The following is an 18,721-nucleotide window of genomic DNA, read 5'->3' on the forward strand; positions in this document are numbered from 1 at the left end:
AGTTGTAAGAGTTCTTCAACTAATGGCCTTAGGTACACATCAATGTCGTTGTCGGGTTGCTTAGGGCCTTGGATGAGCACTGGCATCATAATGAACTTCCGCTTCATGCACAACCAAGGAGGAAGGTTATACAAACATAGAGTCACAGGCCAGGTGCTATGGTTGCTGCTCTGCTCCCCAAAAGGATTAATGCCATCTATGCTTAGACCAAACCATACGTTCCTTGCGTCATCTACAAACTCCTTCCCGTACTTTCTTTCGATTTTTCTCCACTGCGACCCGTCAACGGGTGCTCTCAACTTCCCATCTTTCTTATGGTCTTCTCTGTGCCATCGCATCGCCTTGGCATGCTCTTCGTTTTGGAACAAACGTTTCAACCGTGGTATTATACGAGCATACCACATCACCTTGGCAGGAATCTTCTTCCTGGGGCGCTCGCCCTCGACATCATCAGGGTCATCGCGGCTGATCTTATAGCGCAATGCACCACATACCGGACAAGCGTTCAAATCCCCGTACTCACCGTGATAGAGGATGAAATCATTAGGGCATGCATGTATTTTCTGCACCTCTAACCCTAGAGGGCAGACAACCTTCTTTGCTTCGTACGTACTCTCGGGCAATTCGTTGTCCTTTGGAAGCATATTCTTTATCATTACTAGCAACTTTCCAAATCCCTTGTCAGATAAACCATTCTCTGCCTTCCATTGTAGCAATTCCAGTGTGGTGCCCAGCTTTTTCTTGTCACCTACGCAATTCGGGTACAACATTTTTTTGTGATCCTCTAACATGCGCTGCAACTTCTTCTTCTCCAAATCACTTGCGCAGTTTCTCTTTGCATCGGCAATGGCCCGACCTAGATCATCAACGGGCTCATCCGATGCCTCTTCTTCAGCTTCTTCCCGCATTGCTGGCTCAGCTTCTTCCCGCATTACCGGCTCAGCTTCTTCCCTCATTGTTGTATCATCGTATTCAGGGAACCCATGGCCAGGATAGTTGTCGTCGTCCTCTTCTTCTTCATTGTCTTCCATCATAACCCCTCTTTCTCCATGCTTGGTCCAAACATTATAGTGGGGCATGAAACCGGACTCAAACAGGTGGACATGAATGGTTCTTGACGTAGAGTAATTGTGACCATTCTTATAGCCAGCACATGGACAAGGCATAAAATCATCCGCCCGCTTGTTTGCCTCGGCCGCAAGAAGAAAAGTACGCACGCCATTAATGAACTCGGGAGAGCATCGGTCATCGTACATCCATTGCTGGCTCATCTTCAATACACAGCACCGAAGACACCAAATTAATATAATACATAAAGTTCATACATAAAGATCATACAACACTTAAATGCAACAAACAAATAACTCTCTAGCTGAAGAATTTAAATGCAACAACAAATGCGATCAAGATCGCAACTAAGGTAACAATTGATCCAACAGCATAATGATACCAAGCCTCACTATGAATGGCATATTTTCTAATCTTTCTAATCTTCAAGCGCATTTTCTCCATCTTAATCTTGTGATCATCGACGACATCGGCAACATGCAACTCCAATTCCATCTTCTCCCCCTCAATTCTTTTCAATTTTTCCTTCAAATCCTCGTTTTCTCTTTCAACTAAATTTAACCTCTCGACAATAGGGTCGGTTGGAATTTCCGGTTCAACTACCTCCTACATACAAATATCTATGTCAACTTGATGGGCATAATTTGTCATAAACACGAAATGCAATGAATAGTTTTAAAAGAGAATATACCACATCCGAATCATAACCCGGACGAGGGCCGACGGGGACGGATATCAAAACCATGGCACTATGTATAACAAACAACGTATGGGTAAGATAATTATACGAGTAACTATATATCCAAATCACACAAACATCAATTTTTTATATAAAACTTCATGAACAAGAGGCTCACCACAAGGTGGTGCCGGCGACGGGACGTTGCAGGCGATCGACGGTGGTTACAACGGAGATTTAGAAGGCACTAAGTAAACCACACCTACATATGCAAACTAAGTGTTATTTTTGACCTCAAATTGCATATAAATCAAATACTGGCACATATATATAATTCCTCCCAAATTACTAAACTCAAAAATCAATCACTATATAAAGCATTGCACGAGCTAATCTAGCAATGAGAGATGAAAGGACAAAGTTGCTAACCTTTGTGATCATTTGAATGGATGGGGCCCTTCAAATCTTGACAAAATTTGGGCAAAATGTGTGATGAGCTTGAGAGGAAGAGGGAAAAGAACATAAAGGAGAGGGGAAAGGGGAAGAACAGAGCGAGCTCGGGTGGACGAGGGGTCTATGTAGGATGACCTTTAGTACCGGTTCGTGATATGACCCGGTACTAAAGGTGCTGGAGGGGCCCCGAACTGACAACATCCTGCCACCACTCACTTTAGTACCGGTTCGTGGCACGAACCGGTGCTAAAGGTTCGCCACGAACCGGTACTAATGATGTCCACCCGCCTAGCCGTTGGAACCGGCACTAATGGACACATTAGTGCCGGCTCAAATTCAAACCGGCACTAATGTGCTTCACATTTGACCCTTTTCTACTAGTGGATCCATAACACTGGAAGTAGTCTTCGGTTCATCGGATAATTTCCGTAGCGAAGACTTGATCTTTGACATCGTCCCTTCCGTATTGCTAGGACGGTCCACTTCATAAATCTGTTTTCTGTTGAAATCTAAAAAAGTTCAAAAAATACATATGGATGCATACTATTTGGCTGTAAGGTTTTATGATGGAATACCTTTTGATGTGAGACACACTCAAGGAAGAAAGTCATATATTTCAAGAGAAACAAATAAGCCAAAGCAATAGTGTTCCCTCATAGGCTCAAAAATTGTCTTATACTGGTTACAATAGATCTAATACAACTAATGACATAACAAAGACCATACATGATCACAACTAATCATGTTTAATAGAGAGCATATAACACCAAGCAGGACTGTTGATGAGTTGGGGTGTTGCACTGAATTCCATCTTTATCTATTTTATCCCTCTAGATCATTGAATGTAGCTTAAAATACAAGGTACATGAACAATCCTTAGAGGCTTAATGATGTAGTCCTCATCTCCCCCATGCAAGCACCTAAATAAAAAAATGGATTTTAGTTTGTATACCTATATAGCAAATAGTTAACTAATGCAATACTTGGTAGTTTTGTGTTTACCCACTCCATAATTCTTTGAAGGATGACATCAGTGCATGTAATCACTACTCACTACTAGGATGTGCTTCGGCTTATGAGATTGCCAAATTCATAAATACAGAGTTGGTTATTACTTTGTAATGAATCACAATATTTACATGCACTTGAGTAAATATAGAGAAAAAAACCACAATTATGCTAAGATGAAGATTAGAAATGTCCCAAAAAGTACATACCTTCACTTCTCAAAGAAAATTATAGCCAGTCATATATGGCATGCAGTATTCAGTGAAAATCAAGTCTACGTCATGTTTCTATATCCAAAGTTCATGATATGGAATATGTCAAAGATAGTAAGCAACAAAAGTACTTCAAGAAGCCTATAAGTTCTATAGTAAACAATATCAAAATATTGCATCCAATAATTCCAAGGCTTGCATGGGACCTTCCAGAGAAGTCACTAAAGTTGAAAATAATTAGGCGCATGTAAAGAAGTTTGGAGCAGAGGAAAATAATATAACTTCTTATGATATTTTGTATTCTATATATAGCTATTTAATATCACATTCCTATTATTGTATAGCTCAAGGTGTTCCTGATAAACATATAATATACTCCCTTTCTCCTATAACATAAGAACATTTTCTAAACTGTTTAAGCTTGAAAAACGTCCTTATATTATGGGATGGAGGGAGTAAGTGTTTGTATCATATCCAAGGTATACCTGTATCAACATTCTCTATTGGCAAGAAAATTGTGTATATAAAACTTTAGGAAAATAAATCGTAGGGTGTTGCACAATGATTCTTACAATTCATAAGAACCACAATACCTTGAATGAGAAATAGCTTAGGACTCTCGATGCAACAAGGCCATCAACATGGGAATCATCCATGACGAGAACATGTGGACTTTCAATGCCATCATGCTAAACATAAAAGTTCTATATGTTACTAAACTTCGACGTAGGGTGGTTTGTCCCCTAGAAAAAGATATAGGGTGGTTTGTATGACAACGTATTGGATGAGTAAAAGCTACTGAATTGTCTTGTTTATATAGCAATTTGCATGTAGCTAATGATATCCCTAAGATAGAGAGCTAAGTAGTATTCATAAGATAGAGGACCAGGAAACACTAGATGGATATGGCTTTCATATCTTACATGACGACAATAAATTATATCAACTAGTCGTCAACCCGTGCAGTTGCACGGGCTAGTGTAGTTAATACAAATATGACATGAATATTAAGAAAGTACATTTATAGTTATTACTATGAAAGAAGCAGTTCTCATTTAGGCTCTCTATGCTTGTTTATTGAAACATCATTAATTCCAAGTGATGGGCAATGCTACCAATATTCCTTGGAAGTGCCTCATAGAATTTGCGATGGGCAAAGTGATGTTTAAATTATATCTCATTCCAAGTGACGAAGTTTAATCCAAAATTATAACTGTGAATAGTTTGCATTTGAATATATATACAGAGGGAAAGAAATCCGAGTACTGAAAGCAACAACAGAAATTCAATGGTTAGCTAAGCTCCAACGAAAATTAAGAATGAGACTATGGCTGTAAGCAGAGAACCATAAGATAAATTATTTCGAAGTAATTAAGCATTACCTTTTTCACGTCACAGCCATGTATTGCTTCGCCTTCTTGTCTATTCACATCAAGGTTTGAAGCCCTTGTTGCGACTGGTTCTAGCATGTACTTCCTTATTACACCTGCATTGTCCATGTCAAGTATTAGGTGAAGAGAACCGTGCATAAGCTTTGTGATATGGGATCTGTTTTCAGTTGTGCTACTATATATATATATCAGTCGATGCCTTTCATATGCATTGCGCATACTGAATGATATAAATATTTAGCATAGACAAATTATATCTCCAGTAATAATGGATGTAAGAAATCATATCTCTCTCACCCATGACCCCGAATAGAAGTGCATTAGAAAATCATTGTCCATAAAACAGTAACCTCTTATGAAAAAATCTGTATGTTATCTATTTTATGAGAAAATCATTGTCCATAAAAAAAGTAACCTATTATGAAAAAGCTGTATGTGGCAGATTAGTTTGTTCTTATCTTCCAGAATGAAGTAAAAATGTATTGTCAGCCAATTGTGTAGATATAATGGAGCTATTAATTAAATTTACGCCTAGTTAGTATCCACCAGCTCTTCATTTTCTTAGTATAGATACATGAGAGAAAATGCAGGTTTTCTTACCCTCTCCCTCCAGAGTTCCCTACTTGCTCAAAAGCTAAACTTTCTGCAAGGACAATTGCAGCCACAGTGACATGACATGATTTTTTTGTGCTAATATAAATTACAGAATGATTAGTTGAGAAATTCTTACTACCATGCAATGATTCCAAGACTGAAAAAAACATACACATTTATATGTGCTAAGACAAAGTAATATAGAACAATTAGATGAGCTGAAGAAACTTGCAGTGTACATGCAGCGTCCTTGATGAAGAAACTTGCAAGTGTTCGGTCCGCATACATTGACATCAGCCGTAGCTTATTGGCATGTGAGATCTTCTCCACCGCATGATACTCCTTGAAGTTCATTACACTTGCAGTGAAGAAAAAACCTAAACTACACATAACAAAAAACAAAGCTGGCCCAACCTACGCGTATGCAAACCATATTATAGTGTCCATACCAATATGGATTTCCAAAAAAAAAAATTATTATCACCACGATTGCTCAATCCTGCATTGAAGTAGTAGTCCCAATCTATGATGAGTCCTCTCCTTTATCAAGATTAGAAAGAGGAGTAAATCTGAACGCAAAGTATGGAGAAGACCAACCTATCTAGCTGAAAGAGGAAACTTTCAAAAGGAAGCTTCTCTAACCTGGTGTATGCAATGATGTTACTTTTAAGTGAAGGAAATCCTGGTAGTGATCCCATGCTCAAGAATGATCTTAGTTTTGGACCAACAATCCTACTGCCCTTTCTGGGCTCTGTACCACATGATCGTTAGATACAGATGAACATCCATACGTTGCCTATGAGACACCTAACAACTGGTCAAACAACAACTTAAAGTTAGGTGTCTTACTGAACAACCGACTCGTATCCATCCAAGTGAGAGGCAAGGCATGGCCAGAACAACCCTGGAAGCAAAGCAATCAGATGCTTTACAAAGCCGTAAGAAACCTGAAAAGGGGATCTGTACCCATGAACTATTCAGGAATAGACTCTGAAAAAAAAACGAAATCTGATCCATGTATAATATGAGAAAACTAACTATTCTGGCTGCTGTTTGCTCTAGACCGTTCCTTGTAAATAGCCGATATCCTAATTCATCCAAGTATTGTTGGCAAGTGAAAAACAAAAAACTAACCAGGTTCTGCAGGAACTATAAATTTCTAGTTCAAAATTTTGTTAGTAGGTTGTAGAGTCACAACCATAAGTAATCTTCTTGTAGGTATATTTAATATATGTACACTACTTAAATATATAATGTCTCTTGCAGGATGCGGAATATTTGAAAAAGAAAATATGAATCAAACATATCTATACCTATACAAGGACGTGCGGATCAGAGTTGCAGGTGAGGGTGGGCTTAGTCCGGCAATGCCACCATCCCGCAGATCGCTGGTGCGGCAGGGATGACGGTCTAGCAAGGACATGGCCGATCAGAGTTGCAGGCGAGGGCGGGATCTGTGGCCGATCGGAGTTGCAGGCGAGGTTGGGATCCTTCGTGTGGTCAAAATCCTCCACGAGGGGTGTTGTCCCAATGGCGTGAGATTTGGTTCACGCTGTGTTTTTTCACGGGAAGAGGAAAATATGGTAGAGCAACATTGTGGGTCTTATCTCTTTAGGTTTCTTTATTATAATTGATACTAAACAAAACAATGTACGGTTAATCTACACCGTAATAACTCGGCCCCACCAGATTATCGGCTCGTAAAATCTAATTAACGTCGGAATTTTTAGGAAGTCTAGAATTAGTATAGGTATAGATAGATAGATAGATAGATAGATAGATAGATAGATAGATAGATAGATGAGTAGTAGTAAGATGTTCATGCCAATTCTTGCATTCGAAAAGCAAACATATCTTCCACGCGCAAGCGAATATATGTCCATACCGGCATCTATTTAATTTGACCATATAATTAACGCCCACGGTAGAGAACTAACGAACAAAAAAATGGATGTCATGTCTTACAGCTCGGCACACAAATATATCCGCGATGTGAGACCTTGATGTCATAGATCGAATGTATCTTGCATATTTGCACCTATAAAAAATGACCCTTAAATTCCCCTCTCTATGGGCTAGGCAGCATATCCACTCGCAATTTTCGGCCCATGGTGTGGACAAAACCCACCACAGACTCAGACCAAAGTAGAGATGCTTGTATACTACTCCCGCCATTCCATAATGCAGTGTGTGTCGATTTTTTGAAAAGTCAAACTTTGCAAATTTTAACCAAGTTTATCAAGAAAACTCTTCAGATATACAATATCAAATATATAAAATATGAAACTACATCTTATGCTGAATCTAATGATACATGTTTGGTATTATAGATGTAAATATTTTTCTCCACAAACTTGGTCAAAGTTTATGAAGTTTGACTTTTCAAAAAATCTATATGCACAATATTATGGAGCGGAGGGAGTATATAGTAACTTGTGGTTGTCTAATGGTTTTCTTAACATACAGAACCGTTTACCACTAGTCCAATTTTCTGATCGTTGTATGTTACATCACAAGAAATGTTCATATCTTAATAAGGGCATTATCACAGCTAGACTTCCAAGTATGACAAGAAATGTTCACGGACACTCAAAGCAACAAATTTTATTCAACTCGTGGAAACTAATATACATAGGGCCCGTACGTGGTGTAAAAATACATGCATGCTACCGTAGACCGCAGTACCAATACGCATGCTACCCATGCATCTACTCAGTGCTTAGTGTAGAGCGTGACGTTGGTCCAACGCGACTCCATGCAGCTGGACTGGTCGTGGTGCTGCATGTACACCCCAAACTTGAAGTAGTAGGACTCGCTGGGGGTCACGCTGGTGCCGAACTTGTGCTTGCCGTCGATGTAGACGGCCACCGTCGATGCCCGGACGTCGTGCACCACGTTTAGGCGGAACCACCGGTTGTAGATGTCGGGTTCGACCACCGTCCCGCTGTAGAAGCGTAGGACACCATTGTAGACGTGCAACATCAGTATCGTCGAGTGCGCGGCGCCCTCCTGGTTGTGGATCTGCATCACCGATGCGCCGGAGGTCCCCGACGGCACGTAGCCGTAGCCCTCGAACTGCCACACCCCCGACGAGTAGTCGTGGCCCTGACAGATCGAGAACAATCCATTTATATTTCTATGTGCGAGACCATGCAATTCCGATTTGGAGGTAGCGCTGCTATAGATGTTGACGGACAGTGTGCTTACCCGGAGCTTCACTTCGGAGCGAGGGTTGGTGTGGGTGGCGGTGTTGATGGGCTTGTCGTTTCGGTGCACCCAGAACGTCCGCACCCCGTTGTGGTACTGGAACCGCTGGCTCTCCGGCACGTTGGACGGGCTCTGCACCTGGAAGTCGCCATCGGTGAGCTCCACCTTCTCGAAGCCGGCGGTGGGGTTCCGGCTACCGCCGCTGGCTGCCGCGAGGAACGTGCAGCCCATGCCCACGAGAAGCACTAGCCATGGACTTGTGAGGGAGGCCATTGTCGCACTATGCCATGTAAGGAGGAAGTAGCAAGCAAGCTGACTAGCTTGTTCAGATGGATGTGGGAGAAGATCGATCGAGTTGTGAGCTTAAATAGCTAGCACTTGGCCAGTTTAGCGATCGACGTTCAGTTGCTTGACGTGCACCCTATGTATATTATATACTTTCCATGCACTTCCGTACGTAGTAGGCTAACTAATGAACCCCTTTTCTCTTTTGGATTTGTGATTTGATATTCATCAGAGAACACAAGTGTGGAAAGCGAGCAACCACCCTCGGAACGTCAGGAACAGGGCTCATGCGGACAGCGATAGTCGGTTGGCGACAACATCGGTACGTCAGTGCACACCAAACATGCTGCAACATTGTGTCATTGTTGCGCCAATATATTGCGACTCTGTGATAATCTGTGCGCCTCTAATTTTCAATACGATGATTAATTTTTGCTACGATTAACTTGTGCCCTTTTGTAGAAGAGCTCGCACTAGCTAGCTCCACTATAGATCTCAAGTTTGTGTACTAGTATAAAATAAAATGATGTCTGTGTCACAGCTAAACTATATTTAAAATTATTGAAGCTAGCCACATAACTAGAATACTAGGCCCGTAAGGGATTCAATTACCTGGTTTTTTTGAACTTTTTTTTACTGCCCTTGTTTGAGCGACACGTGTGCATGGTGGTTTCACTATTGATTTTATCTTTTGCTTGGTGGGGTTGTTTAGGCACGTTTGGTTCTGTGCGCCGTTGCCATGACAGGTGTCCTTGTGAGGTTGACTGCCTATTCCATCGATGGACAAGTTGCCTTCTGGGCTTTTCTGGTGGGTCTCACGTTACCTTGAGCGGTGGTCTTTCAGATATTTTACTGAGTCTCCTCTCGCGCGAAGACTCGAGACGAGTGTGGTGCCACCGGTTGGCCGCCGTATATGCCTATAAAAGGGGTCTTCTCCTTCGTGGCGGTCGCTGCCTCGCCTCCTCGATCGCCTCCTCGCCCTACGGTCCCATCTACCCTAGCCTTTCAACTCCGATCTTTTGTCCGTGTGGAGCTGGTGGCAGGCGTACGGCCAAGGAGACGAAGCAACGGCGGCGTGCCACCGCCACCTCCGATGCACAGCAGCCACGGCACCACCGGCACAAGATTCGCTTGGGGAGCACAGCCGTCGAGCAAGAGAGGCCCACCGGCCATGGCCGACCGGACAGATTAGAGGCGAGGTGGATTCTGCCGGCAAGGCCCTCTTCCTTTTCTCATGTTCTGCGTGATCTGAGGCGGGAGGCGCTGAATCCTTCCCGATTGGCCTTCTTCCTCCTCGATTTGGCCCTTCTTTCCGGCCTCCGCTCATCTCCGGCCCGTTATCGTTCGGTTCCCGTGACCCGTCCACCCATGGAAGACCGCGGCCCCGCATCCTCTGAACGTCGCAGTTCTTCTCCATGAAGACTGTGCCCTTCATAGTCCGACGGGGCTTCGTGCTCTTCCTGCACGAGGAAAATAGCATATGGTGTCGTCCATGGCGCCGTCGCTAACTCTAGCACGTCAGAGATGACGGGCCACCTGACAACGAGCTCAATTGCTCTGAACTTCAGCCTGCATTGCTTGGACCTTTTTATTCAGATGTCCAATTCTTATTTTCTGATGTGTTGTGTGAAGGTTTATGGCGAGGAGAGGAGAAGTGGTCGTTCGGGTTCTGCGAGAATGGCATGTGTGCAGGTAACTCGGAAATTCCGGATTTCGGTATTCTATTTACATCCGAGAGGAGGAGAAGAAGTGTTGCACGGTCATACTTTATTTCAGAGTTAATATTCCATAATTGTATGATGAATTGAACCTGAACATTGAAAGTGGCACTTGCAAAACACAAATTTTCAGTTTTGATTGATACTTTATGAAAGAATATGTTGGCGGACATGGCAATACAGTTTCATATCGAAAACCACTCCAATTGAAGTATCTGTGGTAAGAATATACTAACTGTCTGGGCCTCTGGATGTAGTTAGCCTCATCTGTAATATATTTGCGCTTCATACATATACTAACTAAATGTTGCACGGTTGATCTAAAAAAAGTAGCACTACTGATCTACTGTATGTAAGTATTGCAGGTTCATGTACACTATTGTTTGATAAATTGGTGGCAAATAGCTGTGTGAGCTTCATTTGGTCAGGTATTTTTTGATATCCTACTTTCATCTGGTATAACTGCATGGGCTGTAATTGTTTACTGCATTTTGCATGACATACTTTATTACTGTATCGTATATATTACTTGTATTTTTTGTGTTTTCTTATTGCTTCTTTGCTACTGATTTCGCCACAACAAATTTTATTTTGTTCTCTGGCGCAAAACCTTTACTTGACCTGATTTGTCAAGCTATCCAGCTATTGTCTTATATATTACTCCCTCCGTCCCATAATATAAGAACCTTTTTCACACTAGTGTAGTGTTAAAAACGTTCTTATATTTTGGGACAGAGGGAATATAACACAAAATGCCATGTTAGAATGACCCTTGATTTCATCAGACCCGGATGGTTTTAGTTTGTCATGATGGTTGGCGAAGTAGCTTCTGACCAAGCTATACTATGATGATGAGTAAAGTCAACATTTTTGTTGTTGCAAGGATCACAGAGAAAGAAATCACTATTCAATAGACAGTTGATTGATCTTCTGTAGCATCTTTCTTATAAATTAGTTTTGTTCATAGCCAGTTCCTCTTTCCAGGTTGTTTCGACTGCATGATGCATGAGACATGGATTCCTAAGGATTGTTCAAGTGCATTCAGTGTTAACGGATGGAACACAGATTAGCCTTGGCCACAATGAGCAGGTGAGTCTTATCATCTTGCATCTTCGTTACATCTCATGCATCACTCTCTTTTTTATTTCCTTGTCTCCTCTGATTTCTTAGAAAAGAACCACATGTTGTTACTTGAAAGAGGCAAAGGTCTCAAAGATCTCAAAGTTCCTTCTTCATTTTTGAGGTTGGCAGTCCTAAACTTCACACAAGTATGTTCTCTTGTGTCCACAGAAGGAGTACAATATGGGTGACTGCAGGTACGTCCCCAGGGACACCGCTACGTCACTGTTGAAGGAATCACAGTTGTGCTGGAAGGTCCTGCCTTCCTGCTTGCTGTGTTTGCCTTCTCATCTTATTTTATGATCGTTTATGTGAAGAAGCAGCAGCAACTTGATTTGTTTTCTTGCGTAGTAATATGTGAGCTGCATTTGCAGACATATATGGGTCAAGTCACTCTTTGTTAGTTAGATGTTGTTAGTGTTTTTCTATCAGACATGGTTCTGCAATGGGGTTGACTGCCTAAGGCTCACTCAGATTTTGGACTTGCTTAATAACTGCTTCCTTTCATTAAGATGTGAGGTCCTGATCCCAATGACAGAGCATCATCGCCCTCTGAACTAATGTTCATGCGAGTTCATTGTTTGATTTTGTTGAACCATGCAAGTTCAAAATTTGATGAAGCCATGCAACTGGTAGATGCATCAACAAAGCATATATTTGCAGTGTTCCGAAGTACCGTGTTCCTTCTTTACTCAATAAAATTTAGTGTTGTATTTGCCTGGTATAAGAAAGATAGTGCAATGCCGATAGATAGAGCTTTATTTGCCGGGTATTAATTTACACACAGCAGGCTGAGGAGAACACAGATGCACGGCCAGCTGCGCGGATTAGCCGATGGAACCAATAACAGGGGAAAGGACGGAAAATAGGAAGGAGATGGTCAGATTGGCAGCTAATCAATTGTTTTTAGGCAGCACTAGAGAATTAATAAATGCATGATGTACAATTTTCTCTGATTTTCTAACAAATGTGAAATGTTGCTCAACTAATATTTCAGATGTAAATTAATATTCAGTCGCAGAAATTGATATATGTACTTCCTTCATTTTCTGCTATCTTTTTCTACTATGTGTTCATGCCTTCAAGTCCAGATAGACAACTTCATAACAATTGTTCTTGCAATTTAGATCTATTTTGTATTTTTTCTACAAATTAATACAATGAAAGTTTACTTGAAAAGATTGTATGAATAGCATAAGCACACTATTATTTTGATGTCTCATCATGCTTTCAAATTCAAAGAGACAACACTATAGCAATTCTGGTCGTCAGGCTCGATTTGTAATTTACTTTAAAACTACTGTATGAGGGTTTTAACTTGACCAGACTGTGCATGAACAGCATATATACACAATATGATCTCTTCTGCTGTCATGTTGAAACAAATTAACATGTACTCCCTCCGTCCGAAAATACTTGTCATCAAAATGGATAAAAAGAGATGTATCTAGAACTAAAATACGTCTAGATACACCCTCTTTTATTTATTATGATGACAAGTATTTCCGGACGGAGGGAGTATATCGTATGTGCGAAATTGTAATACACCCGAAGACCCGTAATCAACATGTGTATATATGAAAAATCATAATACCCCGAAGACCAAGCTGTCTCTGCCCTCTGTGATCGGGAGAAACCAGCAAGCTCCAACTTCTACCCTCTGTCACGATATCACTGAGACAACCCAATAGGCAATTCCACCTCAGCTCTAAATATTGCGTTATAAAGATGAATAACTCTTATCTAATTGTACTTCCCAGTTTCTTTGTATTCACGTTCGTATTATGTACAATTGTCATTAATAAACAATTAGTAATAAACAACCAGGGACAATTGTCTCTCACATCTTGTACAAGGCTACTCAGCTGCACAAGAATGGAATAATCAGCCGTACAAGAACGGAGTAAGACAAGGAAAAGGAATTACAAATACAGAAACAGTAAAAAGCAAGCCTTGTCAAGGCGAACAAGAACCCTCAAAAAAGTTTGTCTTCAATTTTGAAATATTTTGCTAATCTGTCTAGAGTCAGAACATGCACACAACAACAAGTTTAACATTGTCTTCATAGGAAACAAACCACCAAAAACAAGAGCAGAAGAACTAGCTTCATATCTCTATCACTACGTCAGAGAAACAAACCCAGCTAGAGGCCAGCTGGAGGATCAACATCTCATGTCTAAGAAAAGCAAAGAGCTTTGCAACTCTGCATCCAGTACTCACTATCACTACGTTTTGTAGATCACTTATGTGCATGTACCAATTAAATGTACCCTTTCCCTGTATGATCTACTTTGTCAGAAATCAAGCCTTTAATCGATTTATCAAATATTACAACAAACTAAATTGCTTCTCAATCCATGTGGCGCGGCGTGCCCGCCGCGCACTACCTGCTAGTGTAGGGTTCATGCGGACAACGATAGTCAGTTGACGAGAGCCTCGGTACGCCAGTGCATACCATGCTAGAGCGTTGTTGGACCAATATATTATGCCTCAGAGATGGTCTGTCTCCCATTTTGAATACCATGGTTATTTTTCGGTACGTTAACTTAGCCCTCTAGAGTATCTACAGCCGGACCTCTTAAACACGTCTCAAACGCTTGGACAAATCGTCCGGTCACTGACCGGTCACAAAAAACAGTCCCAACTGAAGCTCTCAAACCGCGGACAAACATCCGGGCTGACCGGCACCCCTCATATCCAGCCCAAATATAGGGCGGATATGAGGCGGCCCGGGCGAGTACGCCATGTCAGCCCGGCCCACCGCTGGTCCATCCTAACCCCACAAAATCCCCCTCCAGAGCAAACTCTAGCTCATTTCACTCCACTCCGCTCTGCTCCTCAACGCTCCTTTTTTCCCAATCCGTTCAATCCCTAGCGCTGGCGAGCATGTCCAGCACCGGCAACCACTCCGACGGTAGCTCCGGAGACGAGGACGAGCTGGCGCTCGGTATCACGCTTGAGCGCTCGCGGGTCAATACGGGCGGCAGCTCCAGGACCGGTGCGACGCCTCCTGTCGCCCGTCGCCGTAGCGCCGACGGTGGTGCCAGCCCTTCCCACCCCGCGTGCAGAGCTGCGAGGCTTGCCCAATCTACTCCGCTCGCCTGACGGTCTCCTCCACCTCCGGCCGCTGCTCCGCGCGGGCAGCGGTGAGTTCTAGTGCCCGCTCTGCCGGCGCCGCGGATGCTGAATCCAGAGTCGGGAGCATGCTACGTCCACCGTGAGAGGCAGAGGGCAAGGGAGATGGCGGCGGGACTGACGCGGCTGCGCAGTCCGCCCGCCGCCACCGCGTGATGCCGGTGCCCGACGAGGAGGAGCATCTCCTCCAGTGGGTGTACCATCGGTCACTTACTGGGACGGAGACGGACGCCCGGCGGCCCCGGAGGACCAACGCCAAGCAGCTCCGGGTCGGCATCGAGCAATCCGAGCGGGAGGCAGCGGAGGCGACGAGGGTGGCCAAGCTCAAGTGCTAGCAAGACCGCACCGTCTGGCACTTGCAAGGATACATCACCATCTCCCAATCCTCCTCCTCTGACGGGTCCGACTCCGACGGCTCCGACGTCGACCCACCTCCTGCTGTGGATGCCTACAGCAGCGTCGGCGACCGGAAGGCAAAGGGCCAGCGAGGAAGTGATGAAGCTCGCCCTCTCCTTTTATATAATCTAGTTTTAGTATGTAGTTACAATGTGCCGAATCGTTGAACTGTGTGAATTATGCTTTTTTGATGATCTTTTGGTGATGTTTATGTGAATTATGCCTCTTCGGTATCGGTTTATATGTCTGTTTCCTGTCGATTTTGATCTGTTGGTGACCTACATACCATGTTGCATGAATTTGTATTTGATATAGGGTGCCGGATATGAGATACGCGAGTGTGGAGGCGCGGATTTAGAGAGTGCCCGGTCAATGCCCACGGATGCGTCCTTAAAGGGTCGGATTTGTAAAGTCCGGCTATAAATGCTCTTAGGGTACACAGATGTATCTTGCTATCGGGAGAGCATCTTGCTCTTAGGATACACAGTATGTTGAGCCTCGGGAGAGCATCTTGCTATCTATCTTGCCGCGGATATACAGCCAGGAAAGTAGTATGAGTTCAGCACTCTCGGAAAACCTAAAGTCGAACACATACATTTAGGATTCTTAACGAAGATGAAGATCAAACAACATCATAAGTAAGTTGGATAAAACCCATCTAGCACAGAGGGAACAGAAGTTGCAAAGCTAACTGATGATGGGAACTAATTGCTAATCCCTCCGTTTAACCTAAAACCACCACATTTATTTTCGGAGGGAGTACTTTCTTTCATGATATTTTAATTCCACTTACATATATAAGGTAGTCTTGACTCAGCATGGGTCATGATTAAATATTCTGAGTGTGTACTATTATGGAATTAGATGAGCTAACTAGCTAGCTAGCACCATTGTTCATAAACGGAACTGGAAGGAAAAGAGTAATTAAGGGAAGGTACCTCCAGTCGGTGAGAGCGCCCCATCCGATGGACGGCTCCCTCGTCGGTCTCCCTGTCCAGCCATATGCTCTGTCTGTGACTAATTGATTAGCCCCAAAACAAAAATTGTTGTTGGGCTGGGCGATCCGCCTAACGCGTATACGTACCACAAGCCCAAAAACAAAACCACCTGGCTCTTTGCTAGTGCTCCCTCCTTAGTGACCTAAACGCTTTTATATTTCTTTTCAAAGGGAGTACAAGACTACACAACATTCTTAACGATGTCATCACCCTGCTGCCCCGGGTCCCGAAGCGGGATGACCGCTGGTTGAAGTGATGGATGGTAAATCTCCAAATCATTGTCTGTGGGGACGACACCGTTTTTCTCTATTGGATTATTCACAAGCTCAGCAATCATGTTTCCGTAGCGTACATCATTCCTACTTGTGAGTGATACAACGTGGGTGTTCATTGAAACAGGTCCAAAATACTTTGCGAGCAACCTCTCCCATTTCAGCATCGCATATCCGTTTCTGCTCCGGTGCTCCCCCCCGGGCTGAACGCGGGGTGAAAAAACACATCGACGACTAGGATGAACCAAAAACGGTTCATAACAAGGGGCACGATCGTCTTTGTTGCCCCCGCGTATAGCCGTCGAGGAGCCCTGGGAGGCCCGTACGGGCCCGATTAGATCGTATGCCCGGCCGTATACGTATGCCCGTCCGTATACGTATTTGTTTGTATATGGCGGCCTTTCGTGCACGCGTGAAGCCGCCCGCGCGTGGGGCAGCACGTGTCACGGGTAGTTGCCAAAACTGTCGCATCATATAAATGTGGACGGCAACCACCTCAGGCCGCATCGCCCACCATTCCCCCCGCCGCATTGTCTCCCTCTCTCCACTCTCCACTCCCCACTCCCTCTCCTCTCCAACCTCCTCGTCTCCCTCACCGCATCCTCTCCATCGCCATGGCGGACGCAGGAGGCGAGCGCCCCGATTGGGGCGCAGATCTGGTGGAGCGGGCGCAGCAGGTCGCTGCGGGCACCTTTGTGAGGGGGCATGCCGGCGTCCAGCGCGGTGCTCCCTCTGCTGGAGATCTGGAGAAGGCGGGGGCGGGCCGCAACAGCGCGGTCCAGCCAGATGCGCCCGCTCTGGCGAACTCCGGCGAGGCGCAGAAGGTGGAGGCGGGCTCTGGCGAGGCGCAGAAGGTGGGGGCGGGCTCTGGCGAGGCGCACGAGGTGGAGAAGGTGGAGAAGGTGGAGGCCGGCTCCGGCGAGGAGGAAGCGGAGCAGAAGGTATCTGCGGCTAACTTTTAGTTGGTAGTTTTTAGATTGTAGGGTTTGTGGCCAGAACTTTGTTTGGTTAGATTTGTTGGAGGTAGGGTTTTCTCTGCATTAGGGTTTTTCTGTATTTGATTCATGCAAGAATGGTGGACCACATATGATTATTAGATTAGGTTAGAAGTATCCAGATTGAGGGATGGGGTTTTTTCAGATGCTTATTAGATTAGTAGTGGAATTTTTGCAATTCTTTAGGTGTTTGGAGTCAAATATATACTTCTGTATTGGTTTGGGTTGGTGCCTGCTTTAGTTCTTTGGCTTGATGATTAATTAAATGGATGCTTAGTTCTAGGGATTATGGCTGTCATAGTTGCAATTCTTAGATGCTTGATTGATGCATGTTGTCATAGTTGCAGTTATTTGATGCTTGATTGATGCCTGTCAGGCAGAGGCTATGAGATGAGTTGTGCATGGCCTTGTGTTTTTGGAAATTGTCTACGTGAGGTGATTAGATGGTGCATTAGTTTGGTTGTAAATATAGTGAAGGATGTGCTCATGTACTGGGTGTTGTCATGTTAATCAAAAAGAGCTTATCAAGGGCTGGATTTTTTTGTGCTGGATTGGGGCTTCTGAAGGAGAGGGGAAGCGTGGTCGAGGGGAAGGGGCAGTCTATGATCATTAACTTTGGGTTAGTAGTGTAATTTTGTCGTTGCTTCAGAGATATTGACAGCATTGAACATCCTCTGCAATGCCGTTGCTTTAGAGATAAAAGCATCTTGGGGTTTTTTCAGATGCTTATTAGATTAGTAGTTGAATTTTTGCTTGTTAGAATTTAATTAGTATGAGGATGAATACCTTATTTAAGGGGGAATTTAAGTCAGATAGATGTCATATGATTATTAGATCTGTAGTTCAATGCTACTGACATTTATGATTATTTGATTTGATCTGTGGTTCAATGATACTGGATGGAAACATATTTGATTTGGAATGCATTAACTAAGATGTGCCAATGAATTGATTTAGATGATACAAGATTCATCTATAGTATAATTTGTTGTTGTTTAGGCAAGTAATGAAATTTTAGATGTTTGTTGGAGATGTATGCATTTATAGTTGAAGTTGTACCTAATTAACTACTGCATTATGTTAATATGTGTAGGAGCTTTGCTGCATTATCCCAAAAACAGTAATTTGTGCATATTAAAATTTGTAGTTGGCTTCTGTAATTAGTATATACTATATGTAAAGTGTGAAGTA

At 43.3% G+C, this 18,721-nt stretch overlaps 1 protein-coding gene, 1 long non-coding RNA gene and 1 pseudogene across 2 annotated transcripts; 1 reads left to right on the forward strand and 2 right to left on the reverse strand.

The window, feature by feature from the left end:
* Positions 1 to 3,035: 3,035 nt before the first annotated feature.
* LOC119332951 lies at positions 3,036 to 4,076 on the reverse strand (annotated as a pseudogene).
* Positions 4,077 to 7,989: 3,913 nt separating this feature from the next.
* On the reverse strand, positions 7,990 to 8,900 carry LOC119327885 (citrate-binding protein-like). Its single transcript, XM_037600958.1, has 2 exons — positions 8,613 to 8,900; positions 7,990 to 8,510 (listed from the first exon to the last, which is right to left on the reverse strand). The coding sequence occupies exons 1-2, from the start codon at positions 8,883 to 8,885 to the stop codon at positions 8,118 to 8,120; spliced, it is 666 nt and encodes a 221-aa protein (XP_037456855.1). The 5' UTR covers positions 8,886 to 8,900; the 3' UTR covers positions 7,990 to 8,117.
* Positions 8,901 to 10,460: 1,560 nt separating this feature from the next.
* LOC119328823 lies at positions 10,461 to 12,054 on the forward strand. The gene is made up of 4 exons (XR_005159178.1): positions 10,461 to 10,589; positions 10,981 to 11,043; positions 11,600 to 11,704; positions 11,906 to 12,054. It is a non-coding gene; the product is annotated as an uncharacterized LOC119328823 (long non-coding RNA).
* The last annotated feature ends 6,667 nt before the right edge of the window (positions 12,055 to 18,721 follow it).

This window comes from Triticum dicoccoides, chromosome 7A (assembly GCF_002162155.2).
Source record: "Triticum dicoccoides isolate Atlit2015 ecotype Zavitan chromosome 7A, WEW_v2.0, whole genome shotgun sequence".
Classification (NCBI taxonomy): Eukaryota; Viridiplantae; Streptophyta; class Magnoliopsida; order Poales; family Poaceae; genus Triticum; species Triticum dicoccoides.